A 21,668-nucleotide genomic window follows, 5' to 3' on the forward strand; every position below is an offset into this window, starting at 1 on the left:
TGGAATAAATTAGTACATTCTTAACAAATTAACCCCTACCGTCAAGAACAATATTACAGTACATTGCCAATTCCCTGCTTGTCAAACATCCTTTAAAACGTTCTTTTTTTAATTTAAGAATACAGTTGTAACGTAACAAAATTAGGCAAAAGTCAAGGGGTCTGAATACTTTCTGAATGACATAAACATACTGTTGCATTTTCATACTGTATCTCTGTGTTTAGGATTCAAATAACTGACATACTGTGAAGCACTTTGACTTATTCAGGTATTTCACAGGAACTGGATAATGACCAAGGTGATAATGAGGAACACCTGCGATGTGAAGGCCTTCAACCCGTTGAGTCAGACTGCTTCGACCACAATAAGCTCTCTCATAACACTTGCTGCCACACAGCACAATAGAATAAGTGTTCATTCATTAATACACCTACACAACTGCCATATATCTCTCAATAGCTGCTTTTGGCACTGCACATTCATAGTCTGTCAACAGGAAGCAAAACGAAGAAGAGGACAGGAAATGCAAACAATACATTCTAACACACATGACATGCCTTTTACACATCTCCTGCTCCATAAACAACAAGCCCAGATCTAATTATCGATGGGCCCAAAAACCTTCAGCTTAGTCGAAAATGCACTTCAACGCATGACCATGTAAGTGAAAATCTGACAAGTGGAAGTTGGGATTCGCCCCGGTGTGAAGACCACATTACCATACACCGGGTTCTGTTCTGACGGTCTTCACATGAGGCGTCTGTCTCATTGCCTGTCTGTGGCACGCTGCAGCTGGCCAACGCATTGGTCTGGTGTTTCTTGAAGAGGAAGAAGAGGGTCAGCAAGCGGCTCACTTTCAACTTCCTCCTGTCCTTGTCCATCTCAACATCGCCTTGCCAACCTAGACCTCTTCATCTTAGTCACACCCCCCCCCTACCTCTGGACAAAGTCCTCAATCTCATACCAGCCTGGTAGACTGCCAGGTAAGATGAGGTGAACGTTGTCCTCTGTATGTAAGCTATTAACTTTGTGTCCTGTCCTCTGCTAGCACAGATCTTTGACTACTGCTGAACTGAAAGAGACACACAGACAGAGGGAGCGAGAGAGAGGCAGGAAGGAAGAGACCTGTGTGCAGAACCCACACAACTAGTGTGTGAAAGACAGAAAGGACAACTTCCCGTCGGCTATGGCCAGGGTGGTGAGGTGTGGCCAGGGTGGTGAGGTGTCACCTCCCTCACGGTCAACGTTATGACCCAGATAGAGATACATAATGACATTTGTAATGTCTTTATTCTTTTGGAACTTCTGTGAGTGTAAGGTTAATTGTTCATTTTTTATTTCACTGTTGTACATTATGTAGTTCACTTGCTTTGTCAATGTTAACATGCGTTTCCCATGCCAATAAAGCCCCTTGAATTGAATAGAGAGAGCTCTCGGTCTCCTTCGTTCTCGCGTTATAAAAGAGCGAGTGAGACGGGCCAGGACACAGGAATCCCTTACAGCCGCTTTCCTGCCACCCCCATCTACCAGTGTGTGAGGAGAGGAACTTCCACATCCCTACAAAACACACTGTCACTGTGTCTATATAAATCAATCCACACTTCCTCTTAGCTTCACCGAACACTGTTCCACTCAGTCTCCATTGGCTTTCTAAGTCACTACTTCTTCTTCAAGCTCCTAAGATCCCATGTTAGGTACTATAGAGCTCTACTGCATGACTAGACCAGGATCTAAATATCTTGTATTGTACCACTTGTACCTAGGCCACCTTCAGTTGCCAAAAGTTTAACGTTGCAGATACAAATACCATGAATTGAGCCAACATGATTCCTCGGTCTACATGACAGAGAGGCATGTTTGTGAGATATATATATTTTTTTTATCTGAATGTTCCAAAACGTATCCTGCTGATCGTGCCCCTATTATCCTCACAGTATAATTTACGTTTACATTTTAGTCATTTAGAGTTTTCACCAGCTCGGTGATTCAAACCAGCGACCCCTTACGGTTACTGGCCCAATGTTCTTAACCGCGATGCCATCTGCCATATAAACGCAGTCCCAACTCCATTTGTGATGTCATAGAGACAAGGAATGTAGGATAAGTTCCCAGGATGCAGAGCATAGTCCTGGACCAATCAAATCATAGTTTATTTGTCACGTGCGCCGAATACAACAGGAGTGAAATGCTGACTTACAGGCTCTGACCAATGGTGCGGGGGAAAAAAGTGTGTGTGTGTGTGTGTGTGTAGGTAAGAAATAAAACAGTAAAAAGACATTTGAAAAAAAGAGTAGCAAGGCTATATACAGACACCTGTTAGTCAGGCTTATTGAGGTAGTATGTACATGTAGGTATCGTAAAAGTGACTATGACTATATGATGAACAGAGTAGCAGCAGCGTAAAAGAGGGGTTGGGGGGATGGCACACAATGCAAATAGTCCGGGAGTCTTCAGTAGTCAGTTCAGGAGTCTTATGGCTTGGGGGTAAAAACTGTTGAGAAGCCTTTTTGTCCTAGACTTGGCACTCCAGTACTGCTTGCCAGCCACCCCAGTCTATGACTGGGGTGGCTGGAGTCTTTTACAATTTTTATGGCCTTCCTCTGACACCGCCTGGTGTAGATGGCAGGCATCTTTGCCCCAGTGATGTACTGGGCCGTACGCACTACCCTCTGAAGTGCCTTGCGGTCGGAGGCCGAGCAATTGCCGTACCAGGCAGTGATGCAACCGGTCAGGATGCTCTCGATGTTGCAACTGTAGAACCTTTTGAGGATCTCAGGACCCATGCCAAATCTTTTTAGTTTCTTGAGGGGGAATAGGCTTCATCGTGCCCTCTTCACAACTGTCTTGGTGTGTTTGGACCAATCTAGTTTGTTGGTGATGTGGACACCAAGGAATTTGAAGCTCAACCTGCTCCACTACAGCCCCGTCGATGAGAATGGGGACGTGCTCGGTGCTCCTTTTCCTGTAGTCCACAATCATCTCCTTAGTCTTGGTTACGTTGAGGGATAGGTTGTTATTCTGGCACCACCCGGCCAGGTCTCTGACCTCCTCCCTATATGCTGTCTCGTCTAAGAAATATTTTCAATGTCCATTTAAAAAGTCACATGATGATAACCCTAGAAAATCCACACGGATTTCAACCAGATGTTGAAAATAACATTTCTTCAGCAAAGATGTATGAAAAAGGTGCCTTGTCAAATTCTAAAGCAAATGACTCAGACAGCTAAGGAGACAGCCACAGCTAAGGAGACAGCCACAGCTAAGGAGACAGCCACAGCTAAGGAGACAGCCACAGCTAAGGAGACAGCCACAGCTAAGGAGACAGCCACAGCTAAGGAGACAGCCACAGCTAAGGAGACAGCCACAGCTAAGGAGACAGCCACAGCTAAGGAGACAGCCACAGCTAAGGAGACAGCCACAGCTAAGGAGACAGCCACAGCGCTATTGCATTTCACTCTGAGCCGACAGACAGACAAGCATATTATTCGCAACATTTTCTGATATTGTTGACACAATATTGATTTTAGCTCAGCAAGGCAAAGCATTTGAGGAAGAGAGAGTGTATTGACTTAGCTGTGGATAAGGCCACTGAATGAGGAATAATCTTACCTTGGCAGTAATATTGGCAAAGTCCTTCTCTACCCAGGTAATATGGGACCTGTCCTGATTGGGAGGTGTTAGAGGGAGAAGGGCGTCAGGTTCGGCTGTGATTCACATGCAGTGTTCTATAGGAAAAAGTCGGGTTGTAGAGGTGATGCAGGGAAAATATTTGATTTTTATGAGGCTACCTTATGACATTTAGAGCCATCAGTATATGTATTATTTTGCAGGCCATTATTTTGATACTTGGGCTCTATAAATAGGCCACACACACACACACACACACACACACGTCAGCAACTGTGTGTCCTGTCCACCCGGGCAGTCAGGATGGTTTGGTTGCCACACACACAGATGACAGGACGCAGCTCTGCCCTCCCACACTTCACTTCCCGTTTCTCTGATAACCCACAGAAAGAGACTTGTCACAACTCTCGCTCGCTTCATGACAATATTAAATACAGTGTGTTCAGAAAGTATTCAAACTCTGGCTTATTGCACATTTTGTGTTACAGCCTGAATTCCCCCCCCCACCCCCCCCCCACCCACCCCATAATGACAGTGAAAATATGATTAGACATTATTGAAAATGAAATACAGAAATCTAAAATAGCCACACCCCTTTGCTATGACACTACAAATGGTGCTCAGGTGCAGCAAATTCCTTTGATCAATACAACTTGATTGGAGTCCACAGGTGGCCAATTCAATTGTTTGGACATGAATTAGAAACACACCCATCTAGATAAAGGTTCCACAGTTGACAGTGCATGTCAGAGCACAAACTATACCATAAAGTCCAAGGAACTGTCCGTAGATCTCTGAGATAGAATTGTAATGAGACACAAAATCGGGAAAGGGTATAAAAACAATTTCTAGAGTTTTGAAAGTTTCCAAGAGTGTAGTGGTCTCAATCATTGGGAAATTAGAAAATATATGGAACTACCCAGACTCTGCCTAAGGCTGGCCGTACAACCAAACTCAGCAATCAGGCAAGAAGGACCTTGGTCAGGAAGGGGACCAAGAATCCAATGACCAAGATGCGAGAACTACAGTTCCTTGGCTGAAATGAGAGAACCTGCCAGAAGGACAACAGTCTCCACAGCACTTCACCAATCTGGGCTTTAAGGGAGAGTGGCCAGAGTTTGCAAAAAGGCACATGAAAGACTGATATCAGGTAAAATATTGTGGCCACTTGAGACAAATGTTAGTGCTTTGCATTCAGGCCAAAGAGTATGTCTGGAGAAAACCAGGCACAACCAGTAACCCATCTAACACTATCCCTACCGTGAAGCATCCTTGATGAGAGGATTTATGTTCCAAAAGGACAATGACCCCAAGCATACAGCCAGGGCCATGCTGGAATGGCCACAGAACAATAATGTGAAAGTCCTTCGAGGGGTCCAGCCAAAGCCTAGAATTAAACCCTGTGGAAAATCTGTGGGAAGACTTGAAGATTGCTGCTCCCAATCTAATTTAAAACAGAGCTTGAGCATCTGGCAGAAAATCCCTGAATTCAGATTAGTGTACAGACACACACAACTCAAAGCTGTAATTGCCACCAAAGGTGCTTCTACAAGGTATTGAATCATGGGTGTGAATACGTATGTAAATGTGATGTCTAGATTTAAAATGTATTGAAAATGAAATCTAAATGTAAAACAGGTTCAGTTTGTCATTATGGGGTATTGTGTGTAGATTGGTAAGACACATTTAAAAAACATTTTAAATAAAATGTTGAATTCAGGCTGTAAACACAAACTGTGGAATAAGTCAAGGGGTATGTATACTTTGACGGCACTGTGTATTCCAATTCAGTAGAAGCCTTCAACCACAGTAACTTAGTCAAGTGTGCATACATTTTTCATACGGGTGGCCCCAGGAAATCGAACCCACAATCCCTGCCGTCGCAGGCACCGTGCTCTACCAACAGCCACTCACACATTCTACAGCCGTCAGCGAGTATAGAAAACCTGTCCTTACAGTCGCTCTTCCAAGAAGCTGTAAATGAATGCAATTCACTCGACAGCACACTCCATAGGATTTCACATAAGTGCTGACTAGCGGTAAATGAATTTCTTTGTGGAGTTATGGAACAAATGTGAATCTTCTCACAGCAAATGGAAAGTGAAGGGTAACTCAAACACATTCAAATACATAAACCAAAAACGGTGTGCCAACTAAAACCTTTTTGCTGTAGTCGTAACATCTACACAGATCTAGTTTATTTTAGTCCGATGTAGACTATCCTTGGTTTGCCAGGCTTCTAATATCTCAGAGAGAGAGCTAGGTCGTGTTCCTCAGGGCTCCAGCATGTTGTAGCTAGCAAAACATTTCTAAATGTTGGAAATGAAAGGAACATGTGTTTCTTATTGGACTAGTGTAGATAGTACCTCCAAGTTCCTCTGTTTCAGAGCGTTTTCTTCAGTTTGGATACAGAACACAATGCTGGGGAATGCCACAATTAATTTTAAGTGAAGGTTAGAGGTTTCAGTAGAGTCCAAGTTGACAGTACTGTGGCCTTCTTCCTCTGACAGAATGAGTAGTTGGGGCTTGTCAGGGCTAGTCAGGAGACACACCACCATGTGTTTCCTACCTCGCAGTTCTCCAAACCCACCGCCCTCACAGGGGACCCTTTTCTCTAGCCCCTAAAATACACCACACACACACACACACACACGCTGAAAACAGGGGGTCTGAGACTTGCCTGGGTTACTCGGAAACCTTGTTTGGTGCGAAATATGTGTCTCCACATCTTGTCGATCAAAGCTTCCCATGTCACACTGTCTCTGACTTCGACCGACACACAGACATGCTGTGACACTCAGAATGGGGCAGTACGCTCATCTCTCTCACACAAATGGGGAAATGCAAAGCGCATGTTCACCCCCGGTAGAAGACTGAATGTTCAAGTCCGTTGCACAGGTGTGGTCAGGGGGAAGAGAGATCAAGTCCGTTCCACAGGTGTGGTCAAGGGGAGAGAAATGTATATTTGCAGCCATGAGAAGAAATACACCACATGGCCAAAAGTATGTGGACACCTGCACGTCGAAAATCTCATTCCAAAATCATGGGTATTAATATGGAGTTGGTCCACCCTTTACTTCTATAACAGCCTCCAGTCTTCTGGGAAGGCTTTCCACTAGATGGAACATTGCGCCGGGGACTTGCTTCCATTCAGCCACAAGAGCATTACATTAGTGAGGTCATGCACTGATGTTGGGCGATAAGTCCTGGCTCGCAGTCGGTGTTCCTATTCATCCCAAAGGTATTCAATAGGGTTTAAGTCAGAGCTCTGAAGGCCGGTTAAGTTCTTCTACACCAATCTTGACAAACCATTTCTATATGGACCTCGCTTTGTGCACAGGGGCATTGTTATGCTGAAACAGGAAAGGGCCTTCCCCCAAAACTGTTGCCACAAAGTCAGAAGCACAGAATCGTCTAGAATGTAATTGTATGCTGTAGTGTTAAGATGTCCCTTCACTGGAACTAAGGGACCTAGCCCGAACCATGAAAAACAGACCATTGTTCCTCCACCAAACTTTACAGTTGGCACTATGCATTGGGGCAGGTAGCGTTCTCATGGCAACTGCCAAACACAGATTTGTCCGTTGGACTGCCAGACGGTGTGAAGCGTGAGGACCCGTTTCCACTGCTCCAGAGTCCAATGGCGGCAAGCTTTACACCACTGCAGGCGACGCTTGGCATTGCGCATGGTGATCTTAGGCTTGTGTGCGGTTGCTTGGCCATGGAAACCCATTTTATGAAGCACCCGACGAACAGTTCTTGTGCAGACCTCGCTTCCAGAGGCAGTTTGAAACTCGGTAGAGGACAAATTTTTACAGGGTTCGCGCTCCAACCCTCGACGTTCCCGTTCAGTGGGCTTGTGTGGCCTACCACTTCGCGGCTGAGCCGTTGTTGCTCCTATACGTTTCCACGTTACAATAACAGCATTTAGTTGACCAGGGCAGCTCTAGCAGGCCAGAATTTTGACACAATGACTTATGACGGTACCACGTTGAAAGTCACGGAGCTCTTCAGTAAGGCCATTCTACTGCCAACATTTTTCTATGGAGATTGCATGGCTGTGTGCTCGATTTTATACACCAGTCAGTAACGTGTGTGGCTGAAATAGCCAAATCCACTCATTTGAAGGGGTGTCCACATACTTGTGTGTGTATGTGAGATATATAATCACACGCTTTCACTTGTTCGCTTACACAAAGATTTACAAACAATACATTTGCTGTATCAGTGCCACTGAACAATTCCAGACAAGTCTACTTCAGACAAGTTCTCTGTTTAGGTTACTTACTCATTCAATGTCTCTACTGAATAAAGAGCAATAGTGGGATTAGCCAATGAACCAGACGTAGAAAATGCTACATCTATTTAGTTTTTTAGGACTACAAGCTGGCGATCTCTCTGGTCGTGATCCAGCACGCTAAATTCTGTTTCCTTCTGCAACGCAACGACAGGAAGGAGAGGAAGTGACTTGCATGCTTACAGACTGGATGAAATACTTTGTACTGAAATTGCACTTGCCTCCCATTGAGAGACAACAATTGTATGAAGCAAAACATTTCTTTGTGAATTTAGCATCTCCGGCGGCTTTAATCACCTTGAGTTAGTGTGAGAGGGAATTGTTTGACGTAAGTTTAGCGCAAATATACTTGGTGTTAAACTAAAAACAACCTTCAAAACCACTTCCACATGAAGTTTAAAAAAAAATCCTGTTAATAAAACACATTCCCTTTAAAAACCACAGTGAAAAGGGTCATTGTTTAATGGTAGTGAAAGAATGTGCTTGAAATGTAGTGGTAAGGCTTTTGTCAAAGTCCCCAAGCAGTAAAGAAAGCCTAGTTTCACCAGTGGTCCACATATTGATGTAATGCTACATAAACACCACGAGGGGGCAGTGTGAGTCTATTCTCTACAACAAACCCAACTCCATTGAGACTAACGCCAGTACAGACTAGAGGTGGAGCTGCTGCAGCCAAGAACACGGTCCCACTGTTCCAGCTCAACAAAGTGACATAAGAGGCAGGGTGATATGGAGGCAGAGAAAGAACGCAAGAGAACACAGGGGAGGAGAGGTGATAGCCCAGAGGAGAGAAAGGAGAAGGTAGTGTGTGAGAGACAGTGAAAGAGAGATGGAACTAGATCTTTAGATAAAGTGAGAAACCGTTAGACACCAGACCAGGAAACGAGAAGAAGATATGGAGGATAGAGACAAGGCAGCCTGGTAGAGGAGGAGAGAGAGGAAAATTAAGAGGGATGAGACACAAAGAAAGGAGTCTAGTTCGAGGAGAAGGGAGGATGAGACGGTCCACTTGGGCCGTGTACCAGGTTGTCTGACAGACACCCTCTCAGTGCACCGGTTCGGTGCCCCCTCTCCTTCTCCCTCCCCCCAGAGTGTGTAATAATTGTACAGCCTCACACACGGTGGATCTCATTGTTGAAATACTGGACCCCAGCCCAGAGAGAGGTGGGAGGGAGAGGGGACAAGTGCTCAGTCCAAAACACTTCAGCTCAGAGTCAAACTCCAGCTATGCCAAGCCAGAGGAGCATATCATATACACTATGGAACTGAAATGTAGCACATCACTATCAGAAACTAGGTCGAACATCACCAACTAACACTTCTAGACATTGATACACACACACTTCACAGTAATGCTTTCAGTGTTGCTAATAGCAGCTCCTGCACTAAAATATATATATATATATATATATATATATATTCTCTTTCACACACACTGAATTGTACCACACACACACACTTCCCAGTAATGCTTTCACAGCGTTACAAATAGCAGCTCCTGCTGCCTGCACTAATATATATATATAATCTCACACACAGTGTGCTGAATGCATGGAGCTGATATTTTATGGAGAGCACTTATTGCCACGTCAATGTGAAACGCTGAGTCAGCTGGATTTGGCGAGAATGCAAAAGCTTCAAAACAAACAATTCAGGGCTAAAAAAACCTGTTGACTCTAATGTTGAAAATGGAGCCAACCGATTCTGATTCCCTCCCTCACACACACACACACACGATTAGCTTACCTCACCTTAGTGCGTGTGGCCTCGTGATGTCATTGTAACAGTAGATTAGTGTAGCATCATCATAGAGGGGATAACCCTGGTCACTGTGAGGAGTTCCTTTCACACACAGTAGCGCCTAGGCCTTGTCAGCAGGCCAGGGTCCCCTGGCCCCATCATTCAGGTGATGAACGATGAACAGAGGAATGCCCCTCTCTCCCCTCCCTGCTCTCTTTTTTTCCTCTCTCTTCAAGAGAGACAGTGGAGCAGTGTTCAAGCAGAGGGGTTATGTCTCTAGTTTTCTATCATCTCTCCAACCCACCAGGCCCAGCAGTGAGATACAGACCCCCCCCTCGCCAGGCCCAGCAGTGAGAGACACAATCCCCCCCACCCCCCACCAGGCCCAGCAGTGAGATACGGACCCCCCTCCCTCGCCAGGCCCAGCAGTGAGATACGATCCCCCCCTCGCCAGGCCAAGCAGTGAGAGACACAATCCCCTCCCACCAACCCCAGCAGTGAGAGATTGACAGGTGGGTAAAGCAGCTGAGGGAGGGAGGGAGGGAAATCAGACAACTGTGTGGTCATGTGTGTGGATAAGTTTAACTATATTTGTAGGGACTAGAAGTCCCCACAAGAATACTGAACAAACAAAAGTTTGACCAACTGGGTAAGTCTTTGTTAGTCCCCTAGAAATAGCATTTGACCTTGTGGGGACTAAGGTAGAATTAGGAGTTAGGCTTAGTTGTAGGCTTAGTTGTAGGGCTAGGGAAAATTGGTTTTGATTGGTTATAAATTGTGCCCCCCCCACAGTGTGTAGCACAGATGTGGAATAATTCCATAGGTGGAGCTGGGTGAATCATCCTCAGGTGTAGAGTTACAATGACCTGCTGTTTCAGGTCTATTGCACCACCTGTGAAGAGGGAGAGTGATAAGGTGAGTGAGTGAGTGAGAGAGAGAGTGAGCTGAGAGTGCCTACCAAACTTCAACCAGGCGCAATCCCACATGTCCATGGAATAACAATAATAGTGTAGAACCCTGGGCACTTGTGGAGATCTGAGAGGATTTGATTGAAATAAACAATATGGTGAAACTTCCACCTAGCCTATCAGAGGGCAAAGTTCATATATTACCATATCGCTGACACGTGTCAAATCCTCTGAGATCTCCACAGGTGCATATGGCTTAGGGGTCCATTTGGGATCGGGCCCAGTTGTACTCACCACAGACAACAGAACAATGCTATGCAAATGCTAGCAATAGTACCTTCAGTTAGCATAGGCTAACGGCTAGTTGGTACATGTCAATAGTGATGGAGCAAAAATTGCAAAGGCAGCAATTTGGCTACTAGCCGTTAGCGTTACCTGCTTAAAATGCTGACATGACTAGTAGTATTAGCGGAAGTAGTGGAACGGTCATATTAATAATAGTAGCAGAGCTAGTAGGAATAGAGCGGTAACATTAGCCTAGAGGAAGGGCTGGTTGGAAGGGGGGATGGTGGCGCATTAGGAGGGCGTAATGTCTGGAATGGCGGGATGGGTCGATTGGAGATTAGGATGACGTAATGTAAACAATGAGGTCATCACAAAGCGCAGCAGGGCTAAGGGCTGACTGCAGCAGACATGTAGTGATGTTGTATATCAAGCACTCCTATGGAACATGAACGTGACTCACAGCAGCCTGCAATTCTCTTCAAAACACAGTCCCATGTTTCCCTCTCTCACACAACCTCCCATAGCCCAAATCCCTGGTCTTGCACACACTTAAACACTACCTCACAGAATCCATACAAACTGCTTTATACACTACAGGAACAAAAGTATGTGGACACCTGCTCGTCAAACATCTTATTCCAAAATCATGGGTAATAATATGGAGTTGGTCCCCCTTTGCTGCTATAATAGCCTCCATTCTTTTGGGAAGGATTTCCACTAGATGTTGGAACATTTCTGCTAGGACTTGCTTCCATTCACCCACACGGAGGCACGGAGGCACGGTCATGCTGAAACAGGAAAGGGCCTTCCCCAAACTGTTGCCACAAAGTTGGAAGCACAGAACCGTGTAGAACGTCATTGTATGCTGTAGCTTTACGATTTCCCTTCACTGGAACTAAGAGGCCTAGCCCGAACAATAAAAAACAGCCCTAGACCATTATTCCTCCTCCACCAAACTTTACAGTTGGCACTATGCATAAGGGCAGGTAGCGTCCTCCTGGCATCTGCCAAACCCAGATTCGTCCGTTGGACTGCCAGATGGTGAAGCGTGACCATCGCAGCCGACACTTTGCATTGCGCTTGGTGATCTGAGGCTTGTGTGCAGTTGCTCGGCCATGGAAACCCCATTTCACGAAGCTCCCGACAAACAGTTATTGTGCTGACGTTGGCTTTCAGAGGCAGTTTGGAACTGTAGAGAGTGTTGCTAGGCGCTTCAGCACTCGGCGGTTCGGTTGTGTGGCCTACCACTTTGTGGCTGAGTCATTGTTGCTCTTAGACGTTTCCACTTTACAATAACAGCACTTATAGTTGATCGGGACAGGTCTAGCAGGGCAGAAATGTTATGACACTGCCATGTTGAAAGTCACTGAGCTTTTCAGTAAGGCCAGCCTACTGCCAATGTTTGTCTATGGAGATTGCATGACTGTGTACTGGATTGTATACACCTGTCAGCAACAGGTGTGGCTGAAATGGACTAATCCACTAACTTGAAGACGTGTCCACATACTTTTGTATATATAATGTACCAGCCAGCTCCACTGTGGCGGAAATTCTAGACAAGCTGCTTCATACCAGAGTAAAATCCTACTATCCTAATACAGTGTCTCTGCTCCCCACTCTTCAAAGTCCAGTCAACCTCAACATACAGATAGTACAAGCCTTCTCTACATTAACATACAGACAGTACAACACTCTACCCGGTGCCTTCTCCCGAGTGGCGCAGCGGTCTAAGGCACCGCAATGTAGTACTAGAGGCGTCACTACAGACCCTGGTTCAATCCCGGGCTGTATCACAACCGGGCCGTGATCGGGAGTCCCATAGGGCGGCGCACAATTGGCCCAGCATCGTCCGGGTTAGGGGAGGGTTTGGCCGTCATTATAAATAATAATTTGTTCTTAACGGACTTGCCTAGTTAAATAAAAGTGAAATAAAACATTAAAAATGAACATGCAGACAGTACAACCGTGGAGCCATTGCCTTTCAACTCCCAGCTTAGTGGGAAGTTCCCTGCACACAGAAAATATTTAACCAGACAGCCATTCCACCTTTTCTTAAGTGGTGCATGACATTCTCTGCCTGACTGAGTCCCAAATGGCCACCTATTCCCTGCACTACATTTTACCATAAGTAAAAGCTACACGCTCTCCCTCAACCAGTTACACGCTCTCCGCCACTCAGTTGGTAGTTCTATCTCCTACAGCCGACACCTACAGCAGACACAATCAAATAGCAGCCTTTGGATCGCTCAATAGCTTGTAAATCCCATAGTAATGACTTGGTATAGATATGGCTGCCGTCCAGAGTGACTGACCCAGTTGAGACTACATTTGGATGTAGATAGTGTGTTTAGCCTTAGTTAAACGCCTTAACGCCTACGACAGTGCTGCTGCCACGGCAACCCGTGTCAAAGGTTAGTGTACTGTGCTCCGGGCCACACCCTAGTGGTATAAATCTAAGACCGTTGAGAGAGAAAGTGTTAAAGCACACATAGTGGAGGACGGAGTCAAAGACAATAGCTGAAGGGGAGAAACTTTGGCCAAGTCGAATTTCAAATGCAGACGGCCTCCATTAAAAATAAAAGCAGCAACAACATAACCAATGTGAAGACGCTGAACAGAGGTCAGCTGAGCCAGACCACACGACGGGGGGGAGGGGGGGGGGGGGGGGGGGGGTTGAGTAGTGGTGGGCGTTGTGACCATGGCCCTCAAAGCATTGGGCTAAACCAGGTCACTCAGAGCAGGCTGCACATTGCACAGCTCAGCTCAAAGCTGAAGGCAATGATATTTTAAGTAGAAATTGTTCACCAATATTTAAAACCCTGTTATATTAATATATACACACACACACACGGAGAATTCTATAAAATGTGTTTTTTTACATGAATGAAGACTTGCTATGTCCCTCTGTGCATACTGACTTCTAGGAAGATTTTAACCCACTTAAACCCAAACATTTCTCCATGTTTTCACCATCATTGTAAAACCCAAGTTATTTTGTTGCTTTGACAAAGATGATTAAAATGAGGGCTAGACGTGAAATAAAGTCAACCCTGTTAGGTGACCTGAACTCTTTAACATGGTGAAACTATTCCTTAAAAATGTGTTTCAAAAAGGAACATCTAATCGTCAAATCGTTAGTGGCTCTCCTCTTTTTGGCCCTTTTCTGGTGTTTTGTGGTGGAAAACTGAGCGGGTCGAGCATAAAACACATCAACCCCGTTATCCTTTGATACAGGCTAGAAATGTTGCAAAGAAAGAAAATAATTATAAAAGTTGTGAAGCTTTGCATTCAATTGCCACTCACTGTTGCACACAACAAGCTTCCATTCCCCCTTTCACAGGGGAATTTATGGCTGATTTAAGAAGTCAACCCTGTTGCGTTCAACCATTACTTTATTTGGCACTTACTATAGTATTTTTTTTAATTTAACTAACCTCTTGAGATGGGAACACTTTTTTTTTTTTTTTAACAAAATTACTTTTTTTTACACTTCTCAAAAAAAAGGCACCGAATTGGTGGAACAACCCATCTTACTGAGGACCAGAGAAAAACACCTAGCAGTGTGCGCGCGCGCAGGTAGCCTAGCGGTTAGAGCATTGGACTACTAACTGAAAGGTTGCAAGATCGAATTCCCGGGCTGACACAAGGTAAAAATGTGTCCTTCTGCCCCTGAACAAAGCCGCCATTGAAAATAAGAATTGGTTCTTATTAACCGACTTGCCTAGTTAAATAAAATAAATAAATAAATAAAAACAAGGCGGAGTCTGCATCTAAAATGGCACCCTATTCTCTACATAGGACTCTGGTCAAAAGTAGTGCACTATAATAGGGAATAGGGTGCCATGGGACTCTGGTCAAAAGTAGTGCACTATAATAGGGAATAGGGTGCCATTCCGGACGCAGGCAGAGACAGCCGAGAGTAAATAGCACCCTGTAGACGGAGACGTATAGATGACCTCAAAACTCCACCTTGTCTCTACACATTGAAACTATGGCAACCCCTGGACCCTCTCTCACAACATTTGTTTTTGTCACACAGAGAAGATTACAGAGGGTTCCCTCTGATGGTGATAGAAGAAGAGAGGAAGTGTATCTAAATAGTGACAACTGTTAATTAGCCTTCTGCATTAGAACCCCCATCATACGCACACTGATTAATGGAACCTCCTTTAGCTGGGCAGCGATACATCATTACAGTGTGTGTGTGACTGAATGACAGTGATTCTGTAGATGAATGAGGTAGGAAAAGCCCCATGAAACAGACTGGGGGAGGATTTCTGTGAATTGGTACTGCAGTAGAGGGTGAGGGTGTGTGTGTGTGTGTGTGTGTGGGGGGGGGGGGGGGGGGGGTGTACGTACACACACCTTTACTCTGTGGCACATGTCAAAAGGGTACTGTGTTGTGTGGTACTGAGGCAAAGCCGCAGTAACCATGACAACCCACCGCAGGCTTTACTGATATGATGGAACCAGCAGACATTTCCATCTAACCTCACATACACAACAGAAAACATCAGGCTACATCTCAAATCCTCTGAATGAAGACGTAGCCTAGCGAGTACTGATTATACAAATATAGTCCTGTTAATATGGGCCCAGACAAACAAATACAAACAGTTGCGTAAAAAATAAAAAACGCTTGACTAGTGTTTTTCCAATCTCACAAGACGGTGTGCAAACCAGGAAGGGCAATGAGATCTGCTGGGAGGAGTTGGATTGGTTTCTCTTGATTGCACTTGTATCCAATGCCATGTGTGCAAATAGCTCAAAGGCATAAGGCTTGAGCCCATTGTTAGATTGGATAAGAGAGACAATGCATCCACAGTAGATGCCCTGATATGGGAAGCCATCCTTGCCAAATAGAACGCTGCTTCACTGCCAGACGGAGCGAGGCTGGGACAGGAAAGATAGCAGAAAACCAATACTATTTGAATCAAGATCTAAATACTTTAGCTGTGCTAGATTGAGCATGCCTAGATGGCATGCAGTGGAACCAATGAATAGTGGACAAGTGCAAACACCGACCATCTGGCTCAGTCAGGCACTCAAAGTATTTGAAAGGAAACAAATACTATTTTAAAAAAAAAACACAGGTCTGTGTGGAGAGGATAGGATAGAAACACCTGGTGATTTAGTGCCCTCCTCCAACCCAGCAGCAGTGTGGGTAATTAGACTAAACCATGCACCGTTCGGTCTGGCCTCTCCACTCCTGCTGCCGGCAGTACTACAACCAGTAAAGCAGGGCTTCCATCGCCTGTCTACTGATGACGCACGTGGGTGGACACAATGGACCTCAATGATCGACAGACACACGCTCGGGCCCACATTAAGACCGTCACGATCGGCAAAACGATACAAGGCGCACGTACTGTAAATCCTAGGACCAGAGCCTGAGATAACCAGACGCACTTGACAGTGCGCACTGAGCGCCCCCCCACGCCCCGCAGAAGCAATCAGAGTCAAGGCTGATTAGGTACTGCAGATCCGGAAGTGCCCTCCAGCATTGGTTCAATTAATGCAGAACCACAAAACAAAAACGGGGTTCTGTGTCAGTCAAGTAAAGCACTGACTGGTGCTCTGCTAGAGTAGAGATTCACCAACAACACAACAGGCCCAGTGTGAGTTCAAAGTCCAGACAAAGTCCAGCCGGCTTCAGTCAGATCCAGCCGGCTTCAGTCAGATCCAGCCGGCTTCAGTCAGATCCAGCCGGTTTCAGTCAGATCCAGCCGGTTTCAGTCAGCTCAGACTAAAGTGCAGACAGATTTTTCATGACAAGTTGTTGTTCAAAGACAAGGCTGCCAGAGGGTTAAACAAAAAGAAGAGTAAAGGTTTTTCCCATAACGGGAGTCGCACAAGGAGCATTTAAAAAATTTATCAAAAGTTCTCATCTGCATTCTAGTCCAATCAGGTTCTTCAAATCAGCAATGTAGTTCTCAGCATTCCGTAAAACCTTGTATTGTCAAGGCTGTTTTTAAAGAGGTTCAGTTGGCATTGCGTCGGCTGCGATGCAGAAACTCTGCCAACAGTACTAGGGCCATCTAGTGAAGGACTACAAGTGAAACACAGTTTAAACAAATCGCTAGGATTAACAAGGGATTGTTGTTGGAAGCGAGACACACACGGGGAAATAATCATGACGTGACTAATTTCATGACGTCAATAATTTAATATCATGGACATGCATTCTAATCGCCTCATTCCATCTGAATCAAGTGCCACAGGGGATGGTATCATTCTGTGTGCACGACTGCTGAAATACTCGACAAGAGCAGGAGATGTGCGAGACATTAGGCAAGCAAAAAAAAGCAAACAAAAAACGGTTTGCATTTACACCTCAAAGCTTGTGTAGCAAATCTTCACCATGGCTCCCAATGAGTTTCCATTGGAACAAGTCAAGGCCTATAGAGAGGGATGGAAGAGTGTGTTACAGGCTCAGGGACCGTTACCGCCAAGGCTGGAATTAAGTGGAGAGAGAAAAAAAAAAATATCACAGTATCTGAATACAGAGATGCAGAGTGAATAACAAGGATGAGGCTTTGAAAATGAAAAAAATAATGTGTAGAATGTAGCTTTCCGAGGAACAGAAGAAGAAGAATTGAAAGACCGAAGGTAATGGACTTATCAGAGAAAAGAGGGATACAAAATAAAAAAGCACATACTGTACCCATTCTGTCCTGAAACCTAACAGGGTTCTATTCATTAGGCACCAAAAGGAAACAAACAAAAGAGGGACTACCTGAACTTGTCCAATAAGAAATGCAAAATGTTTCAGCAGGTGTTGTCTTAGAAAACTGCTCATGGTTCACCCCCCCATGTTTTTATTTATTTAACCTTTATTTAACTAGGCAAGTGAGTTAAGAACAAATACTTATTTTCAATGATGGCCTGGGTCCTTCACTGCCTGTTCAGGGGCAGAACGACAGATTTGTACCTTGTCAGCTCGGGGGTTTGAACTTGCAACCTTCCGGTTACTAGTCCAACGCTCTAACCACTAGGCTACCCTCCCGCCCAATGTATAAATATTGTACACGACTTTCACAGCAAGACATTGTGTCACGACAAGCTCAGTCTCCAGTGCATTCACTGCCAACACCATTCATAATATTTAGTCATTCTAATTTATTAAGAGAATCCCTCAGGGGGAAACAGTACAGCTGGTCCAATTAAGTTGTCCCACTAGTGAAGAGATGAATCCCCAAACAACACATTAACCAGTCACACACACACGGTAGTAGTGCATTAGTCAATTATTTTCAACCCCATCTACTCCTGTAGTTTTAGGAGAGTCCTCACAAATGCTGACAAATTGCAGTAAAGTATTGGGAGGGCTTAATCTACAGATTTCAGCAGGATCAAGTGGAATTTAAAATTGGTCTCAGCAAACCTCATATATCCCTATACTATTACACTAGGATTTTCCTTCAAGTAGGCATTTGTCAATGGTTTACATAATCCATTTAAAATGTATTCTCCTAACACCATTCAGAATGTTTTATGCTCAACAGAGAAACACACAATATCTAATGTTTAAATCTTTTACAAAAAGGAAAGGCATTGTTGCGCCTTAAAATGTTCTCCTGAGACATTCACGTGTGTACAGACATGTATTAGGTGTGTGCCACACACTCAAACTCTGTAGCAGCATGTGTTTGTTTAGACTGGGAATTAAAGTTGGACGGTATCCAGGTTCATATCGTCATACCGTCCTTCTCTCTTCCCGGGATTTACACTATTATGGGCATAGCACACAAGGGGGCGCTAAAAAAACACAAGAAAAGCCCATTATGCATCTTTTTAATATATATTTTTTAATTTAACTAGACAAGTCAGTTAAGAACAAATTCTTATTCACAATGACGGCCTACCCTGGCCAAACCTGGACGATGCTGGGCCAATTGTGCGCCACCCTATGAGACTCCCAATCACAGCCGAATGTGATACAACCTGGATTCGAACCAGGAACTGTAGTGACACCTCAAAATTAACACAAACTAATAGCAAAATCACAGACGATGTCAACCAAATGTAATTTCCGGTCAGTGTGGACATTTACAAGCGAAAGTGAACGAGAGAAATTGTGCATGTATGCTTTTCTGAAGAGCAGCGTGTGTACTTCAATATTCACATGGAAAAGTCCACCGACCCACTCCGAAAGGATTTCGGAGCCATCGACTCAGTGGGTTTTGTCCAACATGTCTCCAGACCTATGCATTGCCACAGTAATACCCTGTATCTAGTTTTGTCCAGTGGAATAAAAGTGGCTCTGTTGGACCACCATTTTATTACATTTGAAATTGCAACAAATAACCTGTTCAGACTCCAACCAAGGATTATCAAAAGCTGCACTGTAAATTCTCCGGCAACCCAAATGCCCTTCCAGACGCCATCCACCTGGAAGTAATAAAGCCTCCTGAAAAAGCCAAACCTTGACCCGGAAAATGTAAAAGACTAAATAATTACTCTCCAACATTTTTGGAAAAGCTGTTGTGCAGCAGCTCACTGTCTTCCTGAAGACAAAGAATGTATACAGTCTGGTTTCTAGCCCCCATCACATCACATTACTAAAACCGCACTCGTGAAGGTGATGCTTTTAATGGCGTCAGACCAGAGCTCTGCATATGTCCTCGTGCTCCTAGACCTTAGTGCTGCTTTTAACAGTATCAATCACCACATTCTTTTGGAGAGACTGGCAACCCTAATTGGTCTATGCAGACAAGTTCTTGCCTGGTTTAGATCTTATCTGTCGGAAAAGGTATCAGTTCTTCGTAAAAGCCTTTTTGAAATCGGACACTGTGGCTGGATTTACAACAAGTGTATCTTTAAAAATTGTGTAAAATACAGTGGGGCAAAAAGTATTTAGTCAGCCACCAATTGTGCAAGTTCTCCCACTTAAAAAGATGAGGCCTGTAATTTTCCGCATAGGTACACTTTAACTATGACAGACAAAATGAGAAAAAAAAATCCAGAAAATCACGTTGTAGGATTTTTTATTAATTTATTTGCAAATTATGGTGGAAAATAAGTATTTGGTCACCTACAAACAAGCAAGATTTCTGGCTCTCACAGACCTGCAACTTCTTCTTTAAGATGTTTCTACAACTTGATAGGAGTCCACATGTGGTAAATTCAATTGATTGGACATGATTTGAAAAAGGCACACACCTGTCTAGATAAGGTTACACAGTTGACAGTGCATGTCAGAGTAAAAACCAAGCCATGAGGTTGAAGGATTTGTCCGTAGAGCTCCAAGACAGGATTGTGTCGAGGCACAGACCTGGGGAAGGGTACCAACAAATGTCTGCAGTGTTGAAGATCCAAGAACACAATGGCCATCATTCTTAAATGGAAGAAGTTTGGAACCACCAAGACTCTTCCTAGAACTGGCCGCCCAGACAAACTGAGCAATCGGGGGAGAAGGGCCTTGCTCAGGGAGGTGACCAAGAACCCGATGGTCACTCTGACAGAGCTCTCGAGTTCCTATGTGGAGAACCTTCCAGAAGGACTATTCCAAGATGGCGTAGCAGTCAGGCGTCTTTGTCTTGTCGTATGTGATATACACTGCTAAAAAAAATATAGGGAACACTTAAAACAACACAATGTAACTCCAAGTCAATCACATTTCTGTGAAATCAAACTGTCCACTTAGGAAGCAACACTGATTAACAATACATTTAACATGCTGTTGTGCAAATGGAATAGACAACAGGTGGAAATTATAGGCAATTAGCAAGACACCCCCAATAAAGGAGTGGTTCTGCAGGTGATGACCACTTCTCAGTTCCTATGCTTCCTGGCTGATGTTTTGGTCACTTTTGAATGCTCGCGGTAGCATGAGACGGAGTCTACAACCCACACAAGTGGCTCAGGTAGTGCAGCTCATCCAGGATGGCACATCAATGCGAGCTGTGGCAAGTAGGTTTGCTGTGTCTGTCAGCGTAGTGTCCAGAGCATGGAGGCGCTACCAGGAGACAGGCCAGTACATCAGGAGACATGGAGGAGGCCGTAGGAGGGCAACAACCCAGCAGCAGGACCGCTACCTCCGCCTTTGTGCAAGGAGGAGCAGGAGTAGCACTGCCAGAGCCCTGCAAAATGACCTCCAGCAGGCCACATATGTGCATGTGTCTGCTCAAACGGTCAGAAACAGACTCCACGAGGGTCCGACGTCCACAGGTGGGGGTTGTGCTTACAGCCCAACACTGTGCAGGACGTTTGGCATTTGCCAGAGAACACCAAGATTGGCAAATTCGCCACTGCCGCCCTGTGCTCTTCACAGATGAAAGCAGGTTCACACTGAGCACATGACAGAGTCTGGAGACGCCATGGAGAACGTTCTGCTGCCTGCAACATCCTCCAGCATGACCGGTTTGGCGGTGGGTCAGTCATGGTGTGGGGTGGCATTTCTTTGGGGGGCCGCACAGCCCTCCATGTGCTCGCCAGAGGTAGCCTGAGTGCCATTAGGTACCGAGATGAGATCCTCAGACCCCTTGTGAGACCATATGCTGGTGCGGTTGGCCCTGGGTTCCTCCTAATGCAAGACAATGCTAGACCTCATGTGGCTGGAGTGTGTCATCAGTTCCTGCAAGAGGAAGGCATTGATGCTATGGACTGGCCCGCCCGTTCCCCAGAGCTGAATCCAATTGAGCACATCTGGGACATCATGTCTCGCTCCATCCACCAACGCCACGTTGCACCACAGACTGTCCAGGAGTTGGCGGATGCTTTAGCCCAGGTCTGGGAGGAGATCCCTCAGGAGACAATCCGCCACCTCATCAGGAGCATGCCCAGGCGTTGTAGCGAGGTCATACAGGCAC

At 45.1% G+C, this 21,668-nt stretch overlaps 1 protein-coding gene and 1 long non-coding RNA gene across 4 annotated transcripts in view; both read right to left on the bottom strand.

Annotated features, from left to right (window-relative positions):
* Positions 1 to 21,668, bottom strand: part of LOC149975293 (uncharacterized) — a 235,937-nt gene that overhangs the window by 91,217 nt on the left and 123,052 nt on the right. The window lies entirely within an intron of this gene.
* LOC110498390 (ribosomal protein S6 kinase 2 alpha) overlaps positions 1 to 21,668 on the bottom strand; it is an 81,179-nt gene that overhangs the window by 29,221 nt on the left and 30,290 nt on the right. The window contains exon 3 of one of the 3 annotated variants that reach the window (XM_036955149.2): positions 3,610 to 3,663. The exons of 1 other annotated variant lie outside the window; for it this stretch is intronic. In XM_036955149.2, coding sequence (XP_036811044.1) covers positions 3,610 to 3,663 — 54 coding nt within the window. Of the gene's footprint in view, positions 1 to 719; positions 1,835 to 3,609; positions 3,664 to 21,668 lie in introns of those variants that run through there. One more of the 3 variants, XM_036955150.2, reaches the window with a different exon arrangement.

This window comes from Oncorhynchus mykiss, chromosome 19 (assembly GCF_057628025.1).
Source record: "Oncorhynchus mykiss isolate SJ-2025 chromosome 19, ASM5762802v1, whole genome shotgun sequence".
Taxonomy (NCBI): domain Eukaryota; kingdom Metazoa; phylum Chordata; class Actinopteri; order Salmoniformes; family Salmonidae; genus Oncorhynchus; species Oncorhynchus mykiss.